This window comes from Natrix helvetica, assembly GCF_964273705.1.
Source record: "Natrix helvetica genome assembly, chromosome: 3".
Lineage (NCBI taxonomy): Eukaryota > Metazoa > Chordata > Lepidosauria > Squamata > Natricidae > Natrix > Natrix helvetica.
The window spans coordinates 121813863-121832466 of NC_138549.1; the positions used below are offsets into that span (position 1 = coordinate 121813863).

Consider the following 18604-nt stretch of genomic DNA (forward strand, 5'->3'; position numbering starts at 1 on the left):
TTTAGAAACAAACTTTTGACTCTTGAAAACATAATACAATCTTCTGTCAGATATTGACCAACATCAAGGTTTGGAATGCAAAGGTTTTATTTGCATGACTGTGTTTCATTTCTTGATTAGCTTAAATAATATCATATAGAACATGTGCTTATTTTGCATGTTATAAAATTCAGTTATGTACAGTGCTATCTTTGGTTAGAGGTTTCAATTTTTTTTTACTATATGACTCAAACAAGTGCTTGAGGCTAAAAAAAAAAAAGAATGTTGCTTCTTATGATAGTAAAAATGCTAAGAAATTCTGCTTTCATCTCTTTTTCTTTGCTAGATTGATTTTGAATTTCCTGTATTGTACCGCAGCCCATCACAATGACCACATGCGTTCTAAGATTAAGCTGAACTATTTCTGGCTAGTGCCTTTAATTTTTTTCTGGGAAAAAATGATGTCAGTGCCTTGCATCCAAATGGAATCTAAATTCTAACAGTGATTAGCACTGATGATATTCAGTAATGAGTAATGCAACGTCTATAAGAAAAAAAACCAAACTCAGAGAGCACCAAGGATCTATCAAGTTCTAACAGTGCGTGAAGGAGGTTTCACATGTACAGGAAATGGTTTGTAATATCTATTGCTCCGTTCTCAGTATTGGGCAACGAAGAGGGAAGTGTGGTGCATTTTGTCGCTCTGCGCGATCAGGAAGTGCAAATGTTTATTATTTGTTCCACACGTGACCCGTTCTTTAAAACCACTTCTTTTTTTATCCCGTTTATACTTCATCATCTTCCCTTACAGATGGAGCCCGGTAAAACTAAACTATAAACCGGTTAAACGGATTAATTTTATTCCAAAGAGGAAGATCTCATTTCTTTTTCTCAAGTCAGAAATGCAATCCCGAGAGTTTTCTAAGACATTTGAGAAACTGGGGGAGAGGGAGGCCGGTGTTCATTTGAAACCCCCCTCCCCACTTCAGTATGTAGAACCCAACAGAATAACAGAGCTGGAAGGGACCTTGTAGGTCATCTAGTCCACCACCACCCGCCCAAGCGGGAGACCCTACACCATTTCTGACAGGTGGCAGTCCAGTCTCTTCTTGAAAGCTTCCAGTGTTGAAGCTCCCACAGCTTCTATTTTTTTACCCGTGCATTTTCCACCCTCTCCTTTTCGTTTTCAATATAATGTACTGTAGGAAGGAGGAAACCTGAACTATTGGCTTAAGAGCCTTGGAGTTATTCTTTAATTGAGTCGTTGAAATGAATAGGGTAGCGGCGATCCCGCGGTCTCTCTTAAGCACCGAGCCACGTTTTCCTGAGAGGCATCAGAAAGGCGAGTCCCTCTCCTCCCTCCCCCTTTTCCAACGGCTCCATCGTCGTTAAAAGGGGGGCAGCAGCCCACCTCCAAAAAAGGGGTTCTTGGGGATCACCGGGCGCCTTCCAGGCTCCGTCTGCTCCGCGAGAGCGCGCGATAAACCCACTCCGACCCACGGCACCAATTACGCCTTCAGGGACTCTAACCCACGTCGCTCAGGGAGTTTTGAAACGCCCGGCCGGCCGGGAAGCCCCGCCTTCGCGGCGATGTGGCTCCCGTCCTCTCTAAGTCCGTGCCCGATGCTCTCCTCCTTCCGTCTGTTTCTTGCGGAGCTCGGGAGGGAACCGCTCCTTCTCTCCCCCCCCCACTTTCCCTGCCTGCCCCCAGAAGGGCAAGGGGCACCTTGGCTGCGCGTGGGTTCCTTGAACAGCCTGCCGCCCAGCAGCTCCTCTCAGCCGAGAGCGGAGTCCCCGCGGCGGAAGAAGAGGCGGCCGGCGCTATCCAGCCCCCACCCCTCCAAAGGAGAACCGGCGGGAAGAGAGGAGCTTTTCCGTCCTTTGCCCGACTGGCGAGGAAGGGCCGCGTCTTTTGTGCGCTTCTGCCTCGCCGCAACGACCGCGGGTAGGTCTGGCTGTGGAATGAATCGGGGAGCCTGGGATATGAATCGGCAATTTAAAAAAAAAAAGGGGGTATCGCTAAGCATATGCAGAGTGCTCGGCTCTCTCCCCCGCTTTCGCCTTCCCGCACCAAACAAAGGCAGGGGCGGCAGACCCTTTTCCTGGCAGGGCAAGGGAGGTTGGCCACGATGAGGGGAAATCTAAAGAACTGGAAGGTTTCTAAGAGTTGAATTAAAAATGAAGGTCTTTGTAGGCATAGAGGACTCACACCCTTCTTAGTAGATTCGTGGGCGGGGATTGATGATACATCGTTGCTGGCTGATAAAGCACAGACTTGGGACTTGGGATCGCACCCGGATGTTTTCTGTTATAACAGGATTTTTTTAATTCAGCAGAAGCGGAAAAAAACGACTTGATTTTACAATACAATACAATACAATACAATAGTAGAGTTGGAAGGGACCTTGGAGGTCTTCTAGTCCAACCCCCTGCCTAGGCAGGAAACCCTATACCATTTCAGACAAATAGCTATCCAACATCTTCTTAAAGACTTCCAGTGTTGGGGCATTCACAACTTCTGGAGGCAAGCTGTTCCACTGATTAATTGTTCTCACTGTCAGGAAATTTCTCCTCAGTTCTAAGTTGCTTCTCTCCTTGATTAGTTTCCACCCATTGCTTCTTGTTCTACCCTCAGTTGCTTTGGAGAATAGTTTGACTCCCTCTTCTTTGTGGCAACCTCTGAGATATTGGAATAATGCTATCATGTCTCATTTTGTGTTGTATTAGCCTCTATGGCCGGCTAGGAGCCCTTCAGTCTAGTAAGGATGGGAAGAGTTGATCAACACTGGCTTTAAAGAGAAGTTAAATCTGTGGTCTGACTCCTCATGTATTTCCTCCTTTGTCAGAGAATTGAAATACTACAGCAATTGATTGTACAATCATTGAATGTTTGCGCAGCTATAAAAACCTTCTCTTCAAGCTGTTATTATCTAGAACTCAACGCCTGGCTTCAACCTTGGCAGATCTTCGCTTTGCCAATTGGCCAACTCTTGCAAGCATTTCAATCTTGCACAAAAACTCTGGTAGAGAGTTTGACACTGCTGTTGAATCTCTATGCCTGGAGAAGTGGTCCTCAATGTACGGAGATAATCAAGGCAACTAAATCCCATTGACAGCTTTCAACAGAGAGCCTTTTTAAATTCATTTCCTTTTGACATTTTATTTTATTTTATTTTAAAGATTTGTGCGGCTGCCCGTCTTAAAACACAACTCTGCGTGGCTCACAATGCTCAATTTTCAGTAAAGCTAGACAAGGAGGAAGGAAAGATGTAGTTTTGTGTTCTTCCAGATTTATTCATTTGTTGGTTCTGCTGCCTTATTTTGCACTATGGGTAGTTCTCGGCTTACAACAGTTCATTTAGTGGCTGTTCAAAGTTGCAAGAACCCTGAAAAAAGTAACTTATGACCATTTTCTACACTTATGACTGTTGCAGCATCTCCATGGTCACGTGATTTACATTTGGATGCTTGACAACTGACTCACATTTATGACAGTTGCAGTGTCCGGGGGCCACGTGATTCTCTTTTGCAAGTTTCTGACAAGCAAAGTCACTGGGGAAACCAGATTCACTTAACAAATGTGTGACTAATTTAAGAACTGCAGTGATTCACTTAACAAATGTGGGGAGAAGAGTCATAAAAGGGGGCAAAACTCACTTAACAAATTTCTCACCTAGCAATATAAATTTTGGGCTCAATTGTGGTCGTAAGTTGAGGACAGCCTGTATATCGTTTGCATCTGAATTTACATTAGCAGGGGTTAGGCTAACCCATGTAAATTATGGTTTGTTTAACCATGATTTACTGAATAAACTAACTTCACTGGGTGACATGATATACTAAGGCATAAACCAGTATTTGCAAACCACTGACTGGTGTAGGAATGAGAGGTAAGGCTTACGTACAGGCATGCGTAGAAACTACCATGACCTCAGTGGCTGTCTATCTTGGAAGCCTACAAGCTCACATAATTAGCAGAACCAGATGCTGGAATAAAGGAAAGGTGATGCACAGTTTCTTATCTATTAGCTCATTAATTCACCAGAGCAAAGGCATGAGGTAACCTTGGCCTGAATAGTATTCTTGATTCTCTAGGGAAGATTTGGGGGAGTGAACCTGTTATAGCAATGTGTTGTTGCTTTGTGCTTTGCTTGTAAAAACTTTATAAAAGCCAAATAAACTCTGCAAGAGGCAGACAGATATTTTGGACACAAACTGCGTGATGGATTTCTGAAACCTACAGACTGGTTTTATTTGATATGCCAAGCTGAGGAAATACACTTTGCCATGTCGTGAACCCAATCAGTGAGCAGCTACACCTTCTGCACCCCTTGGCAGCAAAAGCTTAAGAAAGTTGGCACATACACTTCCTTCCTCTTGGGCTCTGGAAACTTAGATACTGAACTGAGATGAAGCTTATCTTTCATCTGCTGCTCTTTAGCTCTTGTAAACAACCCCAGAAGGAAAGAGACTTGGTCCTAATGATATAATTTCTGTTGTCACCTTCCTGAAGCTAGTTGGATCTCATCATTCCCCATCTAGTATGGACATTTCAGCTTCCTCATAAACTGGTGTGTGTGTGTGTGTGTTGTGTGTTTGTGTGTTGTGTGTGTGTAACTCCAGTTCCCTCTTAACCATCTTGCCAAGTGCACACTTTTTAATACTGCAGCTAAAGGGTGGTGTCAAAAGGCAAGGCTGTAAGGCTTATTGCAGGTCTTGTTTAAGCGTCTGAACCTGCTAATTGGTGTTAGATTTTCCAGGAAGTGCTATAGAAAAACAATTAAGTTCAATTAAAGAGTACCTCTGCTGAATCCTTGATATGGCCAGTTGCAATGCAAAGCTCAGATCCCTTGAACTCACTTGAAATCACACTTGGCCAAATTGACAGCATTAGGACCAAGTGAATGATCGTATGAATTATTTCTTTTGTGTCCTGCCCTTTGGGATCTTCTACAGAAAAAGGATGGTTATGGGAAGCATTGCGTACTAACATATAAGCTTTGATAAGACAACAGAGCTCTAAAACTGCATTGGGTTGTATTGAGATTATAACTTCTGTGCTAACTTGAAATTTTGTATACTTGGATATCAATGAATTGGGAAGGTATTAAGTTGAGCCAACTGTTGTAAAAGTTGCATTCTAGTTTAACTTGATTATTTTTGTGTCCTAGGGTTTCAACAGTCTGGTTAATGTATCTGTGATGCAGGTTAAATTTATTTCTAAACTTAACTTGCCTTCAAGTAAACTAGAAGTGTTGGCTGTGCCTTGATCTCTGTCCTGTCTTGTTTGCGCTCTTAAAAGAGTGTAGGAAGGAAAAACTGGTGATCTTGTATCTGTGCCGTCATCACTGATAAATGAAGAGGAAACTCAGTGAAGGCTCAGTATCAGTGATCTACTGATGACAAAGAATAATTACTTGAAGAAAATATGAGGAAAAAGATCAGAAACTGGAATTTCTGCCCTGAAGTTCTCTGGGATAGAATTTGGGACATTTAGAAGCATTTTTTCTTCTTACATGGTTATCCATAATTAATTTTGTCAGCTTGTGACCATAGTTGAGCCCAAAGTTTCTGTTGCTAAGCAAGACCGTTGTTCAGTGAGGTTTGCCTCATTTTACAACCTTTATTGACACAGTTTTTCACTGAGTTTGACTTTCTCATAGACTTTGTTTGTCAGAAAATCGCAGAAGGCGATCATGTCATTTATTCAGTGCCATTGTAACTTTAAAGGGTCATTAAATGACTAGTTGTAAGTCGAGGACTACCTGTAAAAAGGTTCTAAGGTTGGTTCGTCTGACACCAAGAAGTCACTCTCAACTCCTGATAACTACATAGAGTCGTACTGGCAATCAGTGAAGAGACTGCAACATTGGTATAGGGCAGTGATGGCGAACCTATGGCATGCGTGCCACAGGTGGCACGCGGAGCCATTTGTCAGGGCACGCGAGGCGCTGCCCTGTCAGCTGGCCAGTGCACATGCACGCGCTGGCCAGCTGAGTTCACCGTTTTAAAAGCCATTTTTTTGCCCTCCCCAGGCTCCACAGGCTTTATAGGAGCCTGGGGAGGGCGAAAAGAGGCTCCCCCGCCCCCCGGAGGCCCTCTGGAGGCTTCAGGGACCGTCCGGACTGTCCCTGCCGCCTTCGGAACACTTAAAACGACCCTCCGAGCAAACCGGAAGTCACTTCCGGTTTGCTCGGAAGGTCGTTTTAAGCGCTCCGAAGGCGCCAGGAAGCTTCCGGATGGTCCCTGAAGCCTCCGGAGGGCCTCCGAGGGGCGGGGGGCTCTTTTCGCCCTCCCCAAGCTCCTATAAAGTCTCTGGAGCCTGGGGAGGGTGAAAAAAGCATGTAAAAATGGGGGGGTCGCACCTCTGGGGGCGCATGCGCACTGGGGGGGGTCGCGCATTGCATTATGGGTGCGGCACACCCACACACGACCCCCCCTGCGCTCCCCCACTTGTGGCACGCGAGCCAAAAAAGGTTTGCCATCGCTGGTATAGGGTGTTTCTATGCCTATAAGCAGATAGGCTGATCACTGCCGGAAGATCTTCAAAGGTGGTCCCATCAACAGCATATTTCAGAAGTCTAAGCGAGAGATGACAAGGGCATGAGTGACTGTAGCAAGATTCCCTGCTCTAGGTTCAGTTTTACCTGACCCACCAGCCCAAACTAAGCAAAGGTCTCACTTTGCTCTAGTAGGAGCCATGACAGTGGTGGGCTTCAATTTTTTTTACTACTGGTTCTGAGGGCGTGGCTTGGTGGGTGTGGCACAGTGGTGGGTTCTGGCCAGTATGGCCTGGTATGGCCGTACTGGTAGTAGTCGAGAATAGCGGCCACAGTACCGGTACGGTGGCTCATTTGGCCCACCCACCCGCCTGCTTTCCATACCTATTTTTAAGGTAAGCGGGCCAATTGCACACGCGTGCATAACATATGGTGCCTGCACGATCTCTGATGAGCAGCTGGGTGTCGCAGGGGTGGTGGAGTGTGCATGCGTGCGCAGCACCCATCCGGCATGTGCACAGCACACATTCGGTGCATGCACAAATGGACCACGAGCAGCGTACCGGTAACAAAGGTATCAGCAACACACCACTGGTATGGCATGGCTTGGTGGGCGTGGCAGGGGAAGGATATTGTAAAATCTCCATTCCTTCCCAATCAGCTGGGACTCAGGAGGCAGAGAACAGATGGGGGCGGGGCCAGTCAGAGGTGGTATTTACTGGATCTCCGAACTACTCAAAATTTCCGCTACCGGTTCTCCAGAACTGGTCAGAACCTGCTGAATACCACCCATGTGTCCAGAAGACCTTCCAGATCATGGACCTGCTTTTTCAGTGCTAGTGCTAACCGGTAAAGAGACACCAGTGGACTGGAAATGAACAAACAGTAATTCCTCCTTACTAAGATTCAGTTTAAGCCTGTTCTATCTGTCTAGATCAGCGATGGGGAACCTTTTTTGGCTCGCATGCCATAAGCGGGGGGAGCGCAGGGGGGGTCGTGCGTGGGCGTGCCACACCCATAATGCAATGCACGACCCCCCCAGTATGCATACATGCATGTAAGGCGCTTCCCCCCATTTTTACATGCTTTTTTTTGCCCTCCCCAGGCTCCAGAGGCTTTATAGGAGCCTGGGGAGGGAGAAAAAAGCCTCCCCCGTCCCCCCTGAGGCCCTCAAATGCAGCTGAGAGATCAGAAAAAGAGTAGAGACCCAATTTCCCAATAAAAGTAATCTACTAGTGTAGCCAATGCCATTTCTTCTGCATCCAGTCCTGAATCTTGATTCTAGACAATCATGGCGACCTTTTTCTTCTAAGTACTCCATAACTGCTTCCCCATCACTGCCTCACCTTTTCCCAAAATGGAAATTTGGAGACCAGATGATAATTGTCCAGTACCTCCAAATCCAAAGAGGGCTTAAGGAAGGGGATTCACCAGAGCCTCTTTCAAGGCCCCTAGTAGCAGGTCCTTCCAGAATGAAGTGTCAATACGTCTACCAGATCCAGAGAATTGCCTCCCCCTTAAGAGCAAGAGCGGCAGGGATTCAGTCTGCAGGTGGCAGAGGATACCTGAGAGAGTATCCTAGCCAGTTAATTGATGATCGGAGGGCAAAAGGAATCCCAGGTAACCAAGCAAGATGACATCCTGGATCCTGTCTATCTAGAGTCAAGAACCAATCTGGATTACTCTTAGCAAAATCTTGCATTTACATTGTCTGGGCTAGAGCCCTTGACGTTGGTTCTTTCCAAACAGGAAATTGACCTCCTGAAGCAAGGCCGTAACATGTTGAGGCAATAAGAGTGAAGAAATAGTGGTGTTTCACCTCTTATTACACACATGGGCATGTACTTATGCTCAGTCAAATTCACTTCTTGAGTTTCTGCATCAGTGCTCTGGATGTCACCTTTATCACTCCTGCAGGCTGTTTGTATTCCAGGTCGCAGAGCTGCACCCAGGCATTTTCTGCCACAAGTAGTAAGAAAAATGACTTGATGTCAAGATTAATTACCTTCTATGACAGATTACCAGCCCTCATGTACAGGAAAAAGTTGATCTCACTCAACTAATAGTTTTTTAAACTGATGGTGACTTGCTATTTTATCACTTTTCCAATATGGGAAGGCCATTCCTATATTACATACAGTACTATATCCAGTAATTTTGTAATTCTGGCACATCCTCTTTGTGCTCTATTTTCATTCCTCCACTCCTTAGATAACTAGGTTATTTCCATAAATAATCATAGATAGGACTTGTAACCTACCTCTCCCAATGGGACGGGTAGATATAACCTTGGAGACGCAGTTCATCAAATAACCTATTGGGTTTATAATAATCAAGAAAGTAAATTTTGGAGGCTCTAGATAACTATTGCAGTTTAACTGTTGCTTTTTTTTTCTTCCTTTCGGAAAATTCTAATTGAGTAGAAGTGAAAAATATTCCCTTCTTCTGATCATGTCTGGTTTCCATATGAGTGTTCAATCTGACCTTTAGAATCCAAGATTCATATATGAAGGAATTTAAATACTTTGCAGTACAGTTCAAGAACAAGTTTATAACCTGTGGATGAGGCTCTTAGAAACATGGACAACCTGGTAAACAAGTTTGGATGCTACTTGTCTAAGTGAGAATAGGGAGGTGTATTGGATTTGTTTTGCAATGTGGAACTGATCTAGCGTCAAGATCTAGATAAGGATTTTAATGCAAAAATGATAGCTTGAGCTATCACTTTACCTCAACCACCAGCTCCTTATATACTCTTAGGAAAAACTTTTTGTTTCAAATTTTTCTGGCAATTTTCCAGTTGTAAAACAGAGTTGCCTACACTTTTGTGAGATGGGAGAGCAGCAGCTAACATTTGAAACTGGGAGTAGGGCTTCACACAGGACATTCCATATAGTTAGCCATCTTGCCATGGAATAATTCCCCGCAGTTAATTTTCTGTGGGACAACGTGCCGCGGGAGAATTCCATGTGGGGTAACTCAACACATTAAGTGTTCTCCCCCGCTCTTTCTTTGACATTATTTTCTTTTCTTTTTTGTCCATTTCCACAAAAATAGAAATAATGTTGAAGAAACAGTGGCGGATAACGTTTATCATATTGAGTTGTCGCGTATGGAATTGTCCTGTGGCAAATTGGGTGTGGGGAGTTGTCCCATGGAGAGGTGACTGCGATCAGATGGCCATGGCAAGCTGTCCCATTCCAATGTTAAAAATCTCAATGACAATTCTGGATTTCAAGAAAAATACTTTACAAAATATGGAAGGTGCATTTAAAGGACAGAAAGTTAAGGCAATGAAAGAAGGGCTGAGTGGATACAACAATAATTTAAATATTACAGTTCTTGTTTATGAATAGTTCATCCAGTTCAATTAATGGTTTTCAACTTGTTCTGGAAGGATTGCTTGATAATCTTCATATTCTGGGTTGCTATATATCAGCGATGGCAAATCTTTTTGGCTCGCATGCCATAAGTGGGGGGAGCACAGGGGGGCGTGTGCGGGCGTGCTGCACCCATAATGCAATGCCTGACCCCCCCAGTGCGCATGCACGCACTACAGGCGTTCCCCCCATTTTTGCATGCTTTTTTTGCCCTCCCCAGGCTCCAGAGGCTTTATAGGAGCCTGGGGAAGGCGAAAACAGCCTCCCCTGCCCCCCGGAAGGCCCTCCGGAGGCTTCAGGGACCTTCAGGAGGCTTCCCTGAAGCCTTCGGAGCGCTCAAAACGACCATCCGAACAAACCGGAAGTCTGTTCCCGAACTTCCAGTTTGCCCATAGGGCCGGTTTTTTGTGCTCTGGAGGCTTCAGGGAAGCTCATGAAGCGTCCGGAGGGTCTCTGGGCAGGGAGGGGGGCGTGGGGAGGCTCTTTTCTCCCTCCCCAGGCTCCTATAAAGCCTCTGGAGCCTGGGGAGGGTGAAAAATAGCTTTAAAAAAGGGTGAACTCAGTGGCCAGCGTGCACATGCGTACTGGCCAGCTGACAGGGCAATGCCTTGCGTGCCCTGACAAATGGCTCCGAGAGCCACCTGTGGCACGCGTGCCATAGGTTCGCCATCCCGGCCATACATAGTAGCCTCCATAGCCTAATTTGACTGATCTGCCATTTAATGCCATTCTTCTACTTTCCAAATGAGACCTAAAGTTTATAAAATATCATTTTCAGTTGGGATACATTTTTTTTCTTTTTCATTTTAAAAGCTTTAAGCCTCTTGCCAAAGTGATAACATAACTTTATTTTAATTTGATTTGCAATTTTTTATACCCTTTGATTTCTTTTTAGATTTTTAGCATTTTGTATACCAGCCAAGGACTCTGGTGGCAAGTCATCACTAGATCAAGTGAATTACATAATTAATTCAGGGTGCTGTTTCTTTAAAAGCCTGCATTGTTTGGGAAAATCTGCATGTATATGTCTCTGGATCTAGTGATCTTGTTTACAAGCTTTCTGAGTTGTACTCAGAGAGAAACTGCAAGCACTGTCTCTGCTATCTGGGGTTGATAGACCCCAGAATGCAGTGACGTGCGGTGAGGTGTATGGCTGGTGAGGCTGGTGACGTCATCAAACCGCGTGGTTGCTCTGATCGCACGGCGCAGCCCCATCGGAGATGTTTCTCTTCTCAGAAATGTAGCAAAAAGGGACAGGCAGGCTGCCACAGCTCCACTGAGAAGACATTTCTGAGAAGAGAAACTTCTTTCTCCTCCTTCCCCCCCCCCCACAACTCCCTTCTAGCACTGATGATGTTACCTAGGCATTTTTTGCATCGGGCGAGCCCAGGATCCTTGCAAGGGGAATGGGACGTGTGCAGGAGGCTCCTCAGCACCAGCTTCAGATCAGCGCGAGCCACGGTCCCCTTCCCCTGCACACGTGGTCCCATTCCCCTCCTTCCTGAGCCAACATGAAGGGGACCGTGGCTGCGCTGATCTGAGGCTGGCGCTGAGGAGCCTCCTGCACATGTGGTTCCATTCCCCTTGCAAGGATCCCGGGCTCGCCCAATGCAAAAAATGGCAAGATCGGAGCACTTGGGGCTGCTGCTGCAATGTCCAGGGAGGCTAAACCAAGCCACACGCCTCTCCCAACCACTTTCGCGGCTTCCCGGAGTAATTTTTATTTTATTTTCATGATGAGAGCAGTGAGGCTCTGCCTCCCCTGACTGCACGTCACTGCCAGAATGACTTGTGAAAAAAAAATAGACAAAAAATAAGAATGCATATGGTGTAGATATGATGCCAAGTTTCTCAACAATTGGAATGATCAAATCATAGAGATCAAATTATAGAGCTGTTCACAGAGGTTAAGTACCTATATTTCCAAAACAAAGACAGGTAAGGGAGCCAATGGAAATATAAGTTCTCTTGGGTTAGGGAGAATTTAATTAATAATAATTAGAGAAATCTAACACATCATGGTAGCATGGCATTCTCTCTTCAATGCAGTATTGAGCAGGAAGTTCTTCTGAGGTCAGGTTGCTTCCCACAGCTACTCCTTGAGTCCCTGCTTCCAACTGGACCTTTGATTAATGAATCAGTTGAATAGAGTACAATAAATGTAAATGATAGCTATATGAAGCCCTCTAGTGCTATGGAGCTTTAATATCTATTAAATAAATATATAGCTAGTCAGAAACATCCCTTTCTTGACTGAGGAGGGTGGCTTATTGTTGAGGATATTACGTAAATAATTTCATGGTGGAATTGGTTAATCATAAATGTCTCATCTGATTTTTTAATTTTTCCATTGATGAACAGATTTCTTTCCCAGGGAGAAAAGTTCTCATCACTGCCAAAGGATTTTGCTTCAAGCTCAGATCACATGCTACGTTGACCACGTCATGCTATATCTCAGTAGAATGCTTATGCTAACAACTCTCTCCTGCTGAAAAGCTTTGTAAACAGAGTATATGTAGTAAAAGTCAACCTAGCTGCAAAGAGCAGTAGAGGATACTTAAAAAAAAACTTCAAGAAGTGTGAGAACAGGGAAAGGCACTGGATCCTCAGATCTTTTTGATTCCTAGTTTGGATCCAACAGTTACGGTAATCAGTTTTCTGGTCTTGGTTCTTTTTGTTACATGTTTGTATAATTTACCCATCAGATCCACCCAAATAGTTTTCTGTCTCACATGACTCCTGCACGAAAGACTGAAGAGAGCTTAATTGTAAATGTGATTACAGGATATTATCTGCAGTAGTAGGGAGGGAGAAAAAAATTACTCCTTCTAGTTGATAACAGTGTAGATTGGCTTATCTTAGACAGAAATTTTGAATTTCAATTTTAAATAAAATAAACCTCTGTTATTTTATATCAAAATTATCAAGAATCATATCACTTTAAGAATCACTATAAAAACTTTGGTAATGCACCATAGATTTTTGTGAACAGGTTCATAAAATCACTGATGCGTTAAACTGAGTTGAGGCTGCATAAACACATATGTGGAGGAATGAAACTGTAAACAAGTCAAGGCAATGAAATGCAAAAAAACCTGTGTTAATTTTCTGGGTCAACCACAGCTGTTCAGAAGCAGCTGATGGTGACAGCAGAAACTTTCCATGAACCAATGAGCTAATTTATGCATGCAATGTGATTTTTTAAAAAAAGAAAAACCTTTATCTCTGTTCAAGTGACAGCAATTAAACATTGAATTTCTTGAAGAAAAGTGGTTCAGAATTTTCCTGTCAAAACTTGCCTTTCTGTACAAGTGACTTTAGTTGAGAAAGACCATCCTAAGGTCTATGATGTTCTAAAAAGTCAAAGTGTTCCTTTAATGGTGTATTTTTCTTGCAAAATTATAACACTTTGCTATCAAGTGATGGTCTGTATCATGTTGGAAGACAAAGCAGATATATGAATTTCCGACATAGTGTATGGTAGTACTGAGTATGTGAAAATGCTTCTAGAATAGAAGTGGAAGGAATGGCACTTGGGTTTGTCAGAAGATCTAGCAGCTAGCTCATATATCTGTTTATTTTAAAGCAGTCTTTAGTATTATAAAGGGATGCGGTGGCTCAGTGGCTAAGACGCTGAGCTTGTTGATCGAAAGGTCAGCAGTTCAGCGGTTCAAATCCCTAGTGCTGTATAAGGGGTGAGTTCCCGTTACTTGTCCCAGCTTCTGCTAACCTAGCAGTTTAAAAGCATGTAAAAAATGCAAGTAGAAAAATAGGGAACACCTTTGGTGGGAAGGTATAACAGTGTTCCGTGCGCCTTTGGCGTTTAGTCATGCCGACCACATGACCACGGAGATCGCTTTGGACAGTGCTGGCTCTTTGGCTTTGAAACGGAGATGAGCACCGCCCCCTAGAGTCGGAAACGACTAGCACATATGTGTGAGGGGAACCTTTACCTTAATATTATACAATACTAAACTTTGCACAAAAATTTAAGAACATATCTAAGACAGACTTAGATATCAGAACCTTCTAACTGGGGTGGGGAGGAGAAATGTTTTGTGGCTATTAACTTCAGAGTTGTGTAGGAAGAAAGAGAATGAAGAAGTGAGATGGAAGTCACGAATGTAGTCATTGGTCATTCCAATTCAGAACTGTATGAGTAGTTTTGACTGTAAGCAGCAAGTCTGACAAATTATGCAAATCATTGCAGTCATTAACCAAGACTGAAAAAGGAAGAAACATGACTGAAATGTGCACCCTCTGTAAGTGAGTGCTAGATAATGTGTGGGAAGGAAGGTCTTACACTATTCCTGTTTGGAGAAAGCCTCCTTCTAAGTTACTTGCCCTGCTGTAAAAAAGATGATTGCTAATTTGATCAGAGAAATATTGTAAGTTGGGGGTGGGATGGGGTTGGTTTATTTTCTATCTTACCCTTTCCCCCTGAAAATAAGACCTTCCTGGATAATAAACTTTTGAGCGCATGTGCTAAAATAAGCCCTCCCCTGAAAATAAGCCCTCCCTTGAAAATAAGTCCTCACCGAAAATATTGCAACACAGCAGCAGCCATGAGGTGACCACGCTTGCTGCCTCCTGTGCCTCAATAATAAGACCTCCCTGAAAATAAGGTCAAGCACTTATTTTGGGGGGTCAAAAGAAAATAAGACCCTGTCTTATTTTGGGGAAACATGTACCTGTATTTATCTCCCATGTGAAACAAACTTCAGCTGTGAAATAGACAACTCAGATTTGTGAAATAATAAAAGGATAAAAAAAATTAACTTTTTACCCCTGTACATTTTAACTAAAATCAACCCTCCTTTCTTCATGGTTCTAATTAGCTTGACATTGATGTCAATAATCTGGTAGTTAAGATGCTAAGCCTATACCAGAATTTCTATGGTTAGAATTAGCTTCAGTAGATGGCATTAGACAGATAGTTTGACTCTGAACACTTTTAGACTAGAAAAACTTTGCTTTCAGCTCAAAAGCCAAGGGTGGAACATTTTGGGAAGTATTTCAAGCTCAAAGCATTTTCAAAATGGCTTGTTTTGCATTTAAACATCTGTTTCACATAGAGAAAGAGGACATGTGGAACTTGAAATAATTCAAAGATGAAATGTTTCACACATCTCTTAGATTGTCATATCTTTTAGATTCAGTTGATGATATACAGGAAACAGTAATAAAAAGTGTTCTAAATTGCACTAACATATTAATGTGTGGAATAATAATAATAACAATAATAATAATAATAATAATAATAATAATAATAATAATAATAATAACAACAACAACAATAATCATAATCATAATCCCAACTAGAAATGATTTTCAGCAGAAAAAAGTGAAGGTCCTTCATTTCAATCAATTTTGACAATTTTTGACAATTATGATTGGTTTTAATATGAAAATAATTGGCATCTGCTATAGAACAGCTGTGAATAATATTATGTGGTTTTCTGGGTTTGGTTTATTATGTCTCTTCTTTTGGCTACTGATCAACTCTGAAGAGTCTTAAACATGTATAATGGCAGAATAGTCCAGTAATTCTCAACATCTTATGCTAAGATTGAGTACATCTAGAGCTCAAACAGAGGCATTGCCTGAAAAAGATCTGCTTCTAAAAGCAAACGAGTGGTGGGACTTCACATTCCTCTTCCTCAGCCACAAATTGAGTTGCACTTTTGTCTTTGGTTTCTCTATCACAGGATGGAGAAACTAAAGAGAACAGGATTACGCATCTGTAATCTTCTGCTTTCTTTTCCAGGCTTCATTCTTGCCCCTGAAGTCCCAGGAGAATGAACCAGCAAGGTGGAGAGCAACCAAATCAGTCTCATTCTCTCTTTGACGCCTTTCTGCATGCCAAGCAATGCAAAGAGGTCTTGAGCAGATTTGAAGAGCTATGCAGTCATCTGAATCTGGAACACACTGGCCAGATCCATTTTTATCACAAGCTCAAGTCTTCTCTAAATTATTGGAGTGCTAAAGCTTTGTGGACCAAATTGGACAAGAAGGCTGGACACAAAGACTATGACCAGGGAAGAGCATGTTCAAACACCAAGGTAAGAAGCCATGTCATAGTTGCAAAATGACAATCCTAAGAAAATTCTTTTTGATAGGTTTCCATATGAGATGCTAGACACTAGGGGCTAGACTTTATAATAACTGGCTTTGTGACTGGTGTCTGATTACTAGTACTAACTTTCCTTTGGCTAAATTATGAAGACACATTATAGTTTAGTATTATAACAAAGGTATACGTCTGTATGTGTCATAGTTGTAAGTCTAGACACTATAATAGATAGTTTCATACTTGATGCCTGATTATTGTTACTAATTTTCCTGCTCTTTGGTATGAAGAGATTAGTTTAGGTCTGCCTTTCAGGGTTATAAGTTTCCGATTTCTTATTTACAGATTGTTTTCTTCATTCCTATACTCTTATCAATACCCCACCTCCATAATGATTGCACTTTTTAAATTTGTATTTTCAAAGAAGAAAAATATTTCCTTTAAAACTATGCATAATTCTGTAAAATGAAAAAACTGAACTCCCTCAAAAGGGTGTTTCTACATTTAAAAATAATCAAAATAGAATTGCACTAATATAACTGCTGATTCTTTTTTACCCAGTATATGAATAAGCATTGTTTTTAGCAAGAAATATTATAGTTTCTTAGGAGACAAAAAAAATCCTAGACATAACAAAAATAAAAAGAAACAGGCATCTCAAGAAAACTGCAAGTATTTTATATTTTTAAAAGAAATAAATATCCCAGGAAAATTGCAAAGATTTTAATCTTTCATGTTCACTATGAACATTAATCAAAATTACAAAATTAGAACAAAGGAATAATTAGCTGCTCCATCCACTTTGTGACATAAAGGAATACTAGCCACGAAGCAAGTGGGGTCAATCTGAAGTCAAGCTATCCTGGCCTTTACAATTTTTTAAACCATAATGTTCATTTGTATTTCAGAAATATTGTCTTTTTGTTTTGTTGCTGGGAATATACTGTGGAGCTTTTCAAGTATTTGATAGTGTAGAAGGTTGAAATTGTATTTCAACAAAGCAAGTGGGAAATACTGATTGAATTCTGGCTGTATGAACATCATTATTAATAACAACTTGCACATTTATTCCCTCCAGTTGCATCATGGATTCTTTGAACACGGATCAGCAGACTCGTGTATCTGATGGTCAAGATAAGCCTTAAATATATATTCTGGCCTTGGGAGCAGTTTGTAGCACTGCATCCTGATCTGCAGTGACTTGCCAGGAGACATAATAGGACTTGGATGTTTGGTTGCCTGGAGGCTGGAAATATCATTTAACTTTTTTTAAAAAAATAGTCCAATTTTTCAAGCAACTAAGTTTTTTTCAATGCTTGCACATTAAAAATATTACATTTCAATTACTTCTAATGTTGCTGTATTCCAACATTCACTAAGATTAAAATAGGATTTTCTTTCTCTTTGAGTAGAAAAAAGATGCCTGACTGAATAAGGTTCCTTTAACTGTCAGCAGAATTCCTGCAATTATTGTAAATGGTAATTTATTATCAGGAAAGTTCCACTATAACACATTAGCTAACATTCCTTTGTCCATAGCAAAGGAAAGGAAAAATGTGGAACTGAGAGAGAGAGAGAGGATTCTGTAATGTCTCTTTCTATCCCACAGACCATATTGGGGCTCCTATTTTGATGTAACAGCAGTCGGTCTTGTGTAAAGTTCCTGTCTAGCTTTAGTGCCGTTGAGTATGCATTGTCTTGCCAAATTCTTTATGTCTGGCGGTTCATTGTGACAATGTTTTTCAGTGCCTGATCATCGGGGCAGGGCCCTGTGGTCTCCGCTCGGCTATTGAATTGGCTTTCCTTGGAGCCCGCGTTGTGGTGGTAGAGAAGAGAGAGATCTTTTCCCGAAACAATGTGCTGCACCTTTGGCCTTTCACTATCCAGGACCTGCGGGCACTTGGAGCCAAGAAATTCTACGGCCGTTTCTGCACTGGCTCCTTGGATCACATCAGTAAGTATGTTAGGAAGAATTGTCAAGGGCAGAGAAGTGCCTGTAATATCCCAGGATCGCTGTTAAGCAAGAGCAAGCAATATCAACAGAACGGATTTGTAGAGGTCTTGGGGACAGGATAGATTTCAATAGGGGCAGGAAAAGGTACTCGAAAGTTTAGTTATGTTATGCCGATAATACCAACTGAACATGCAAATGAACTGAAAGTTTTAATAAAGAAAGTCAAGCACAAAGTGGAAAATTAAGAATCAAGATAAAAAAGATAAAACTAGTGCTCGCAGGTACAGCTATCCACCTTAGAATACCCAACACAGATGTTGAAATGATGGATATTTCAGCATATTAGCACCAGTTCTCAACAGAAAATGAAACTGCAGTCAAGAAATACATGTAGACTAATGATACATATCAATAAAGGCATTGGAAAACGTATTATGATGCAATGGCATATCTATATCTTCAAAGATCAGAATCTTGCAGGTTATTGTTTTCCCTGTGACACACAGTAAAAACAAAAGTTGAATTTTGAAGAAGCAGGATAGAAAGACCGTTGAAACTTTCAAACCTTGGGATTGGCGAAGGCTCCTGAGGATACTTTAAGAAACAAATGGATAATCAAACAAACTATAATCAAATCCCAAATGCACATTGATAGTCAAATGACCAGACTCAACTTATATTTTGAACACATCTTGTGAAAATCTAGCTTTTTGGAGAAGTC

At 42.1% G+C, this 18604-nt stretch overlaps 1 protein-coding gene across 1 annotated transcript in view; it reads left to right on the top strand.

The window, feature by feature from the left end:
• Positions 1–1579: 1579 nt before the first annotated feature.
• The window catches only part of MICAL1 (microtubule associated monooxygenase, calponin and LIM domain containing 1), a 52228-nt gene continuing 35203 nt past the window's right edge, over positions 1580–18604 (top strand). Inside the window, exons 1-3 of the mRNA XM_081946675.1 lie at positions 1580–1924; positions 15627–15921; positions 17676–17883. Of these exons, the coding sequence (XP_081802801.1) occupies positions 15658–15921; positions 17676–17883 (472 nt within the window). The 5' untranslated portion in view covers positions 1580–1924; positions 15627–15657. The remainder of the gene's footprint in view (positions 1925–15626; positions 15922–17675; positions 17884–18604) is intronic.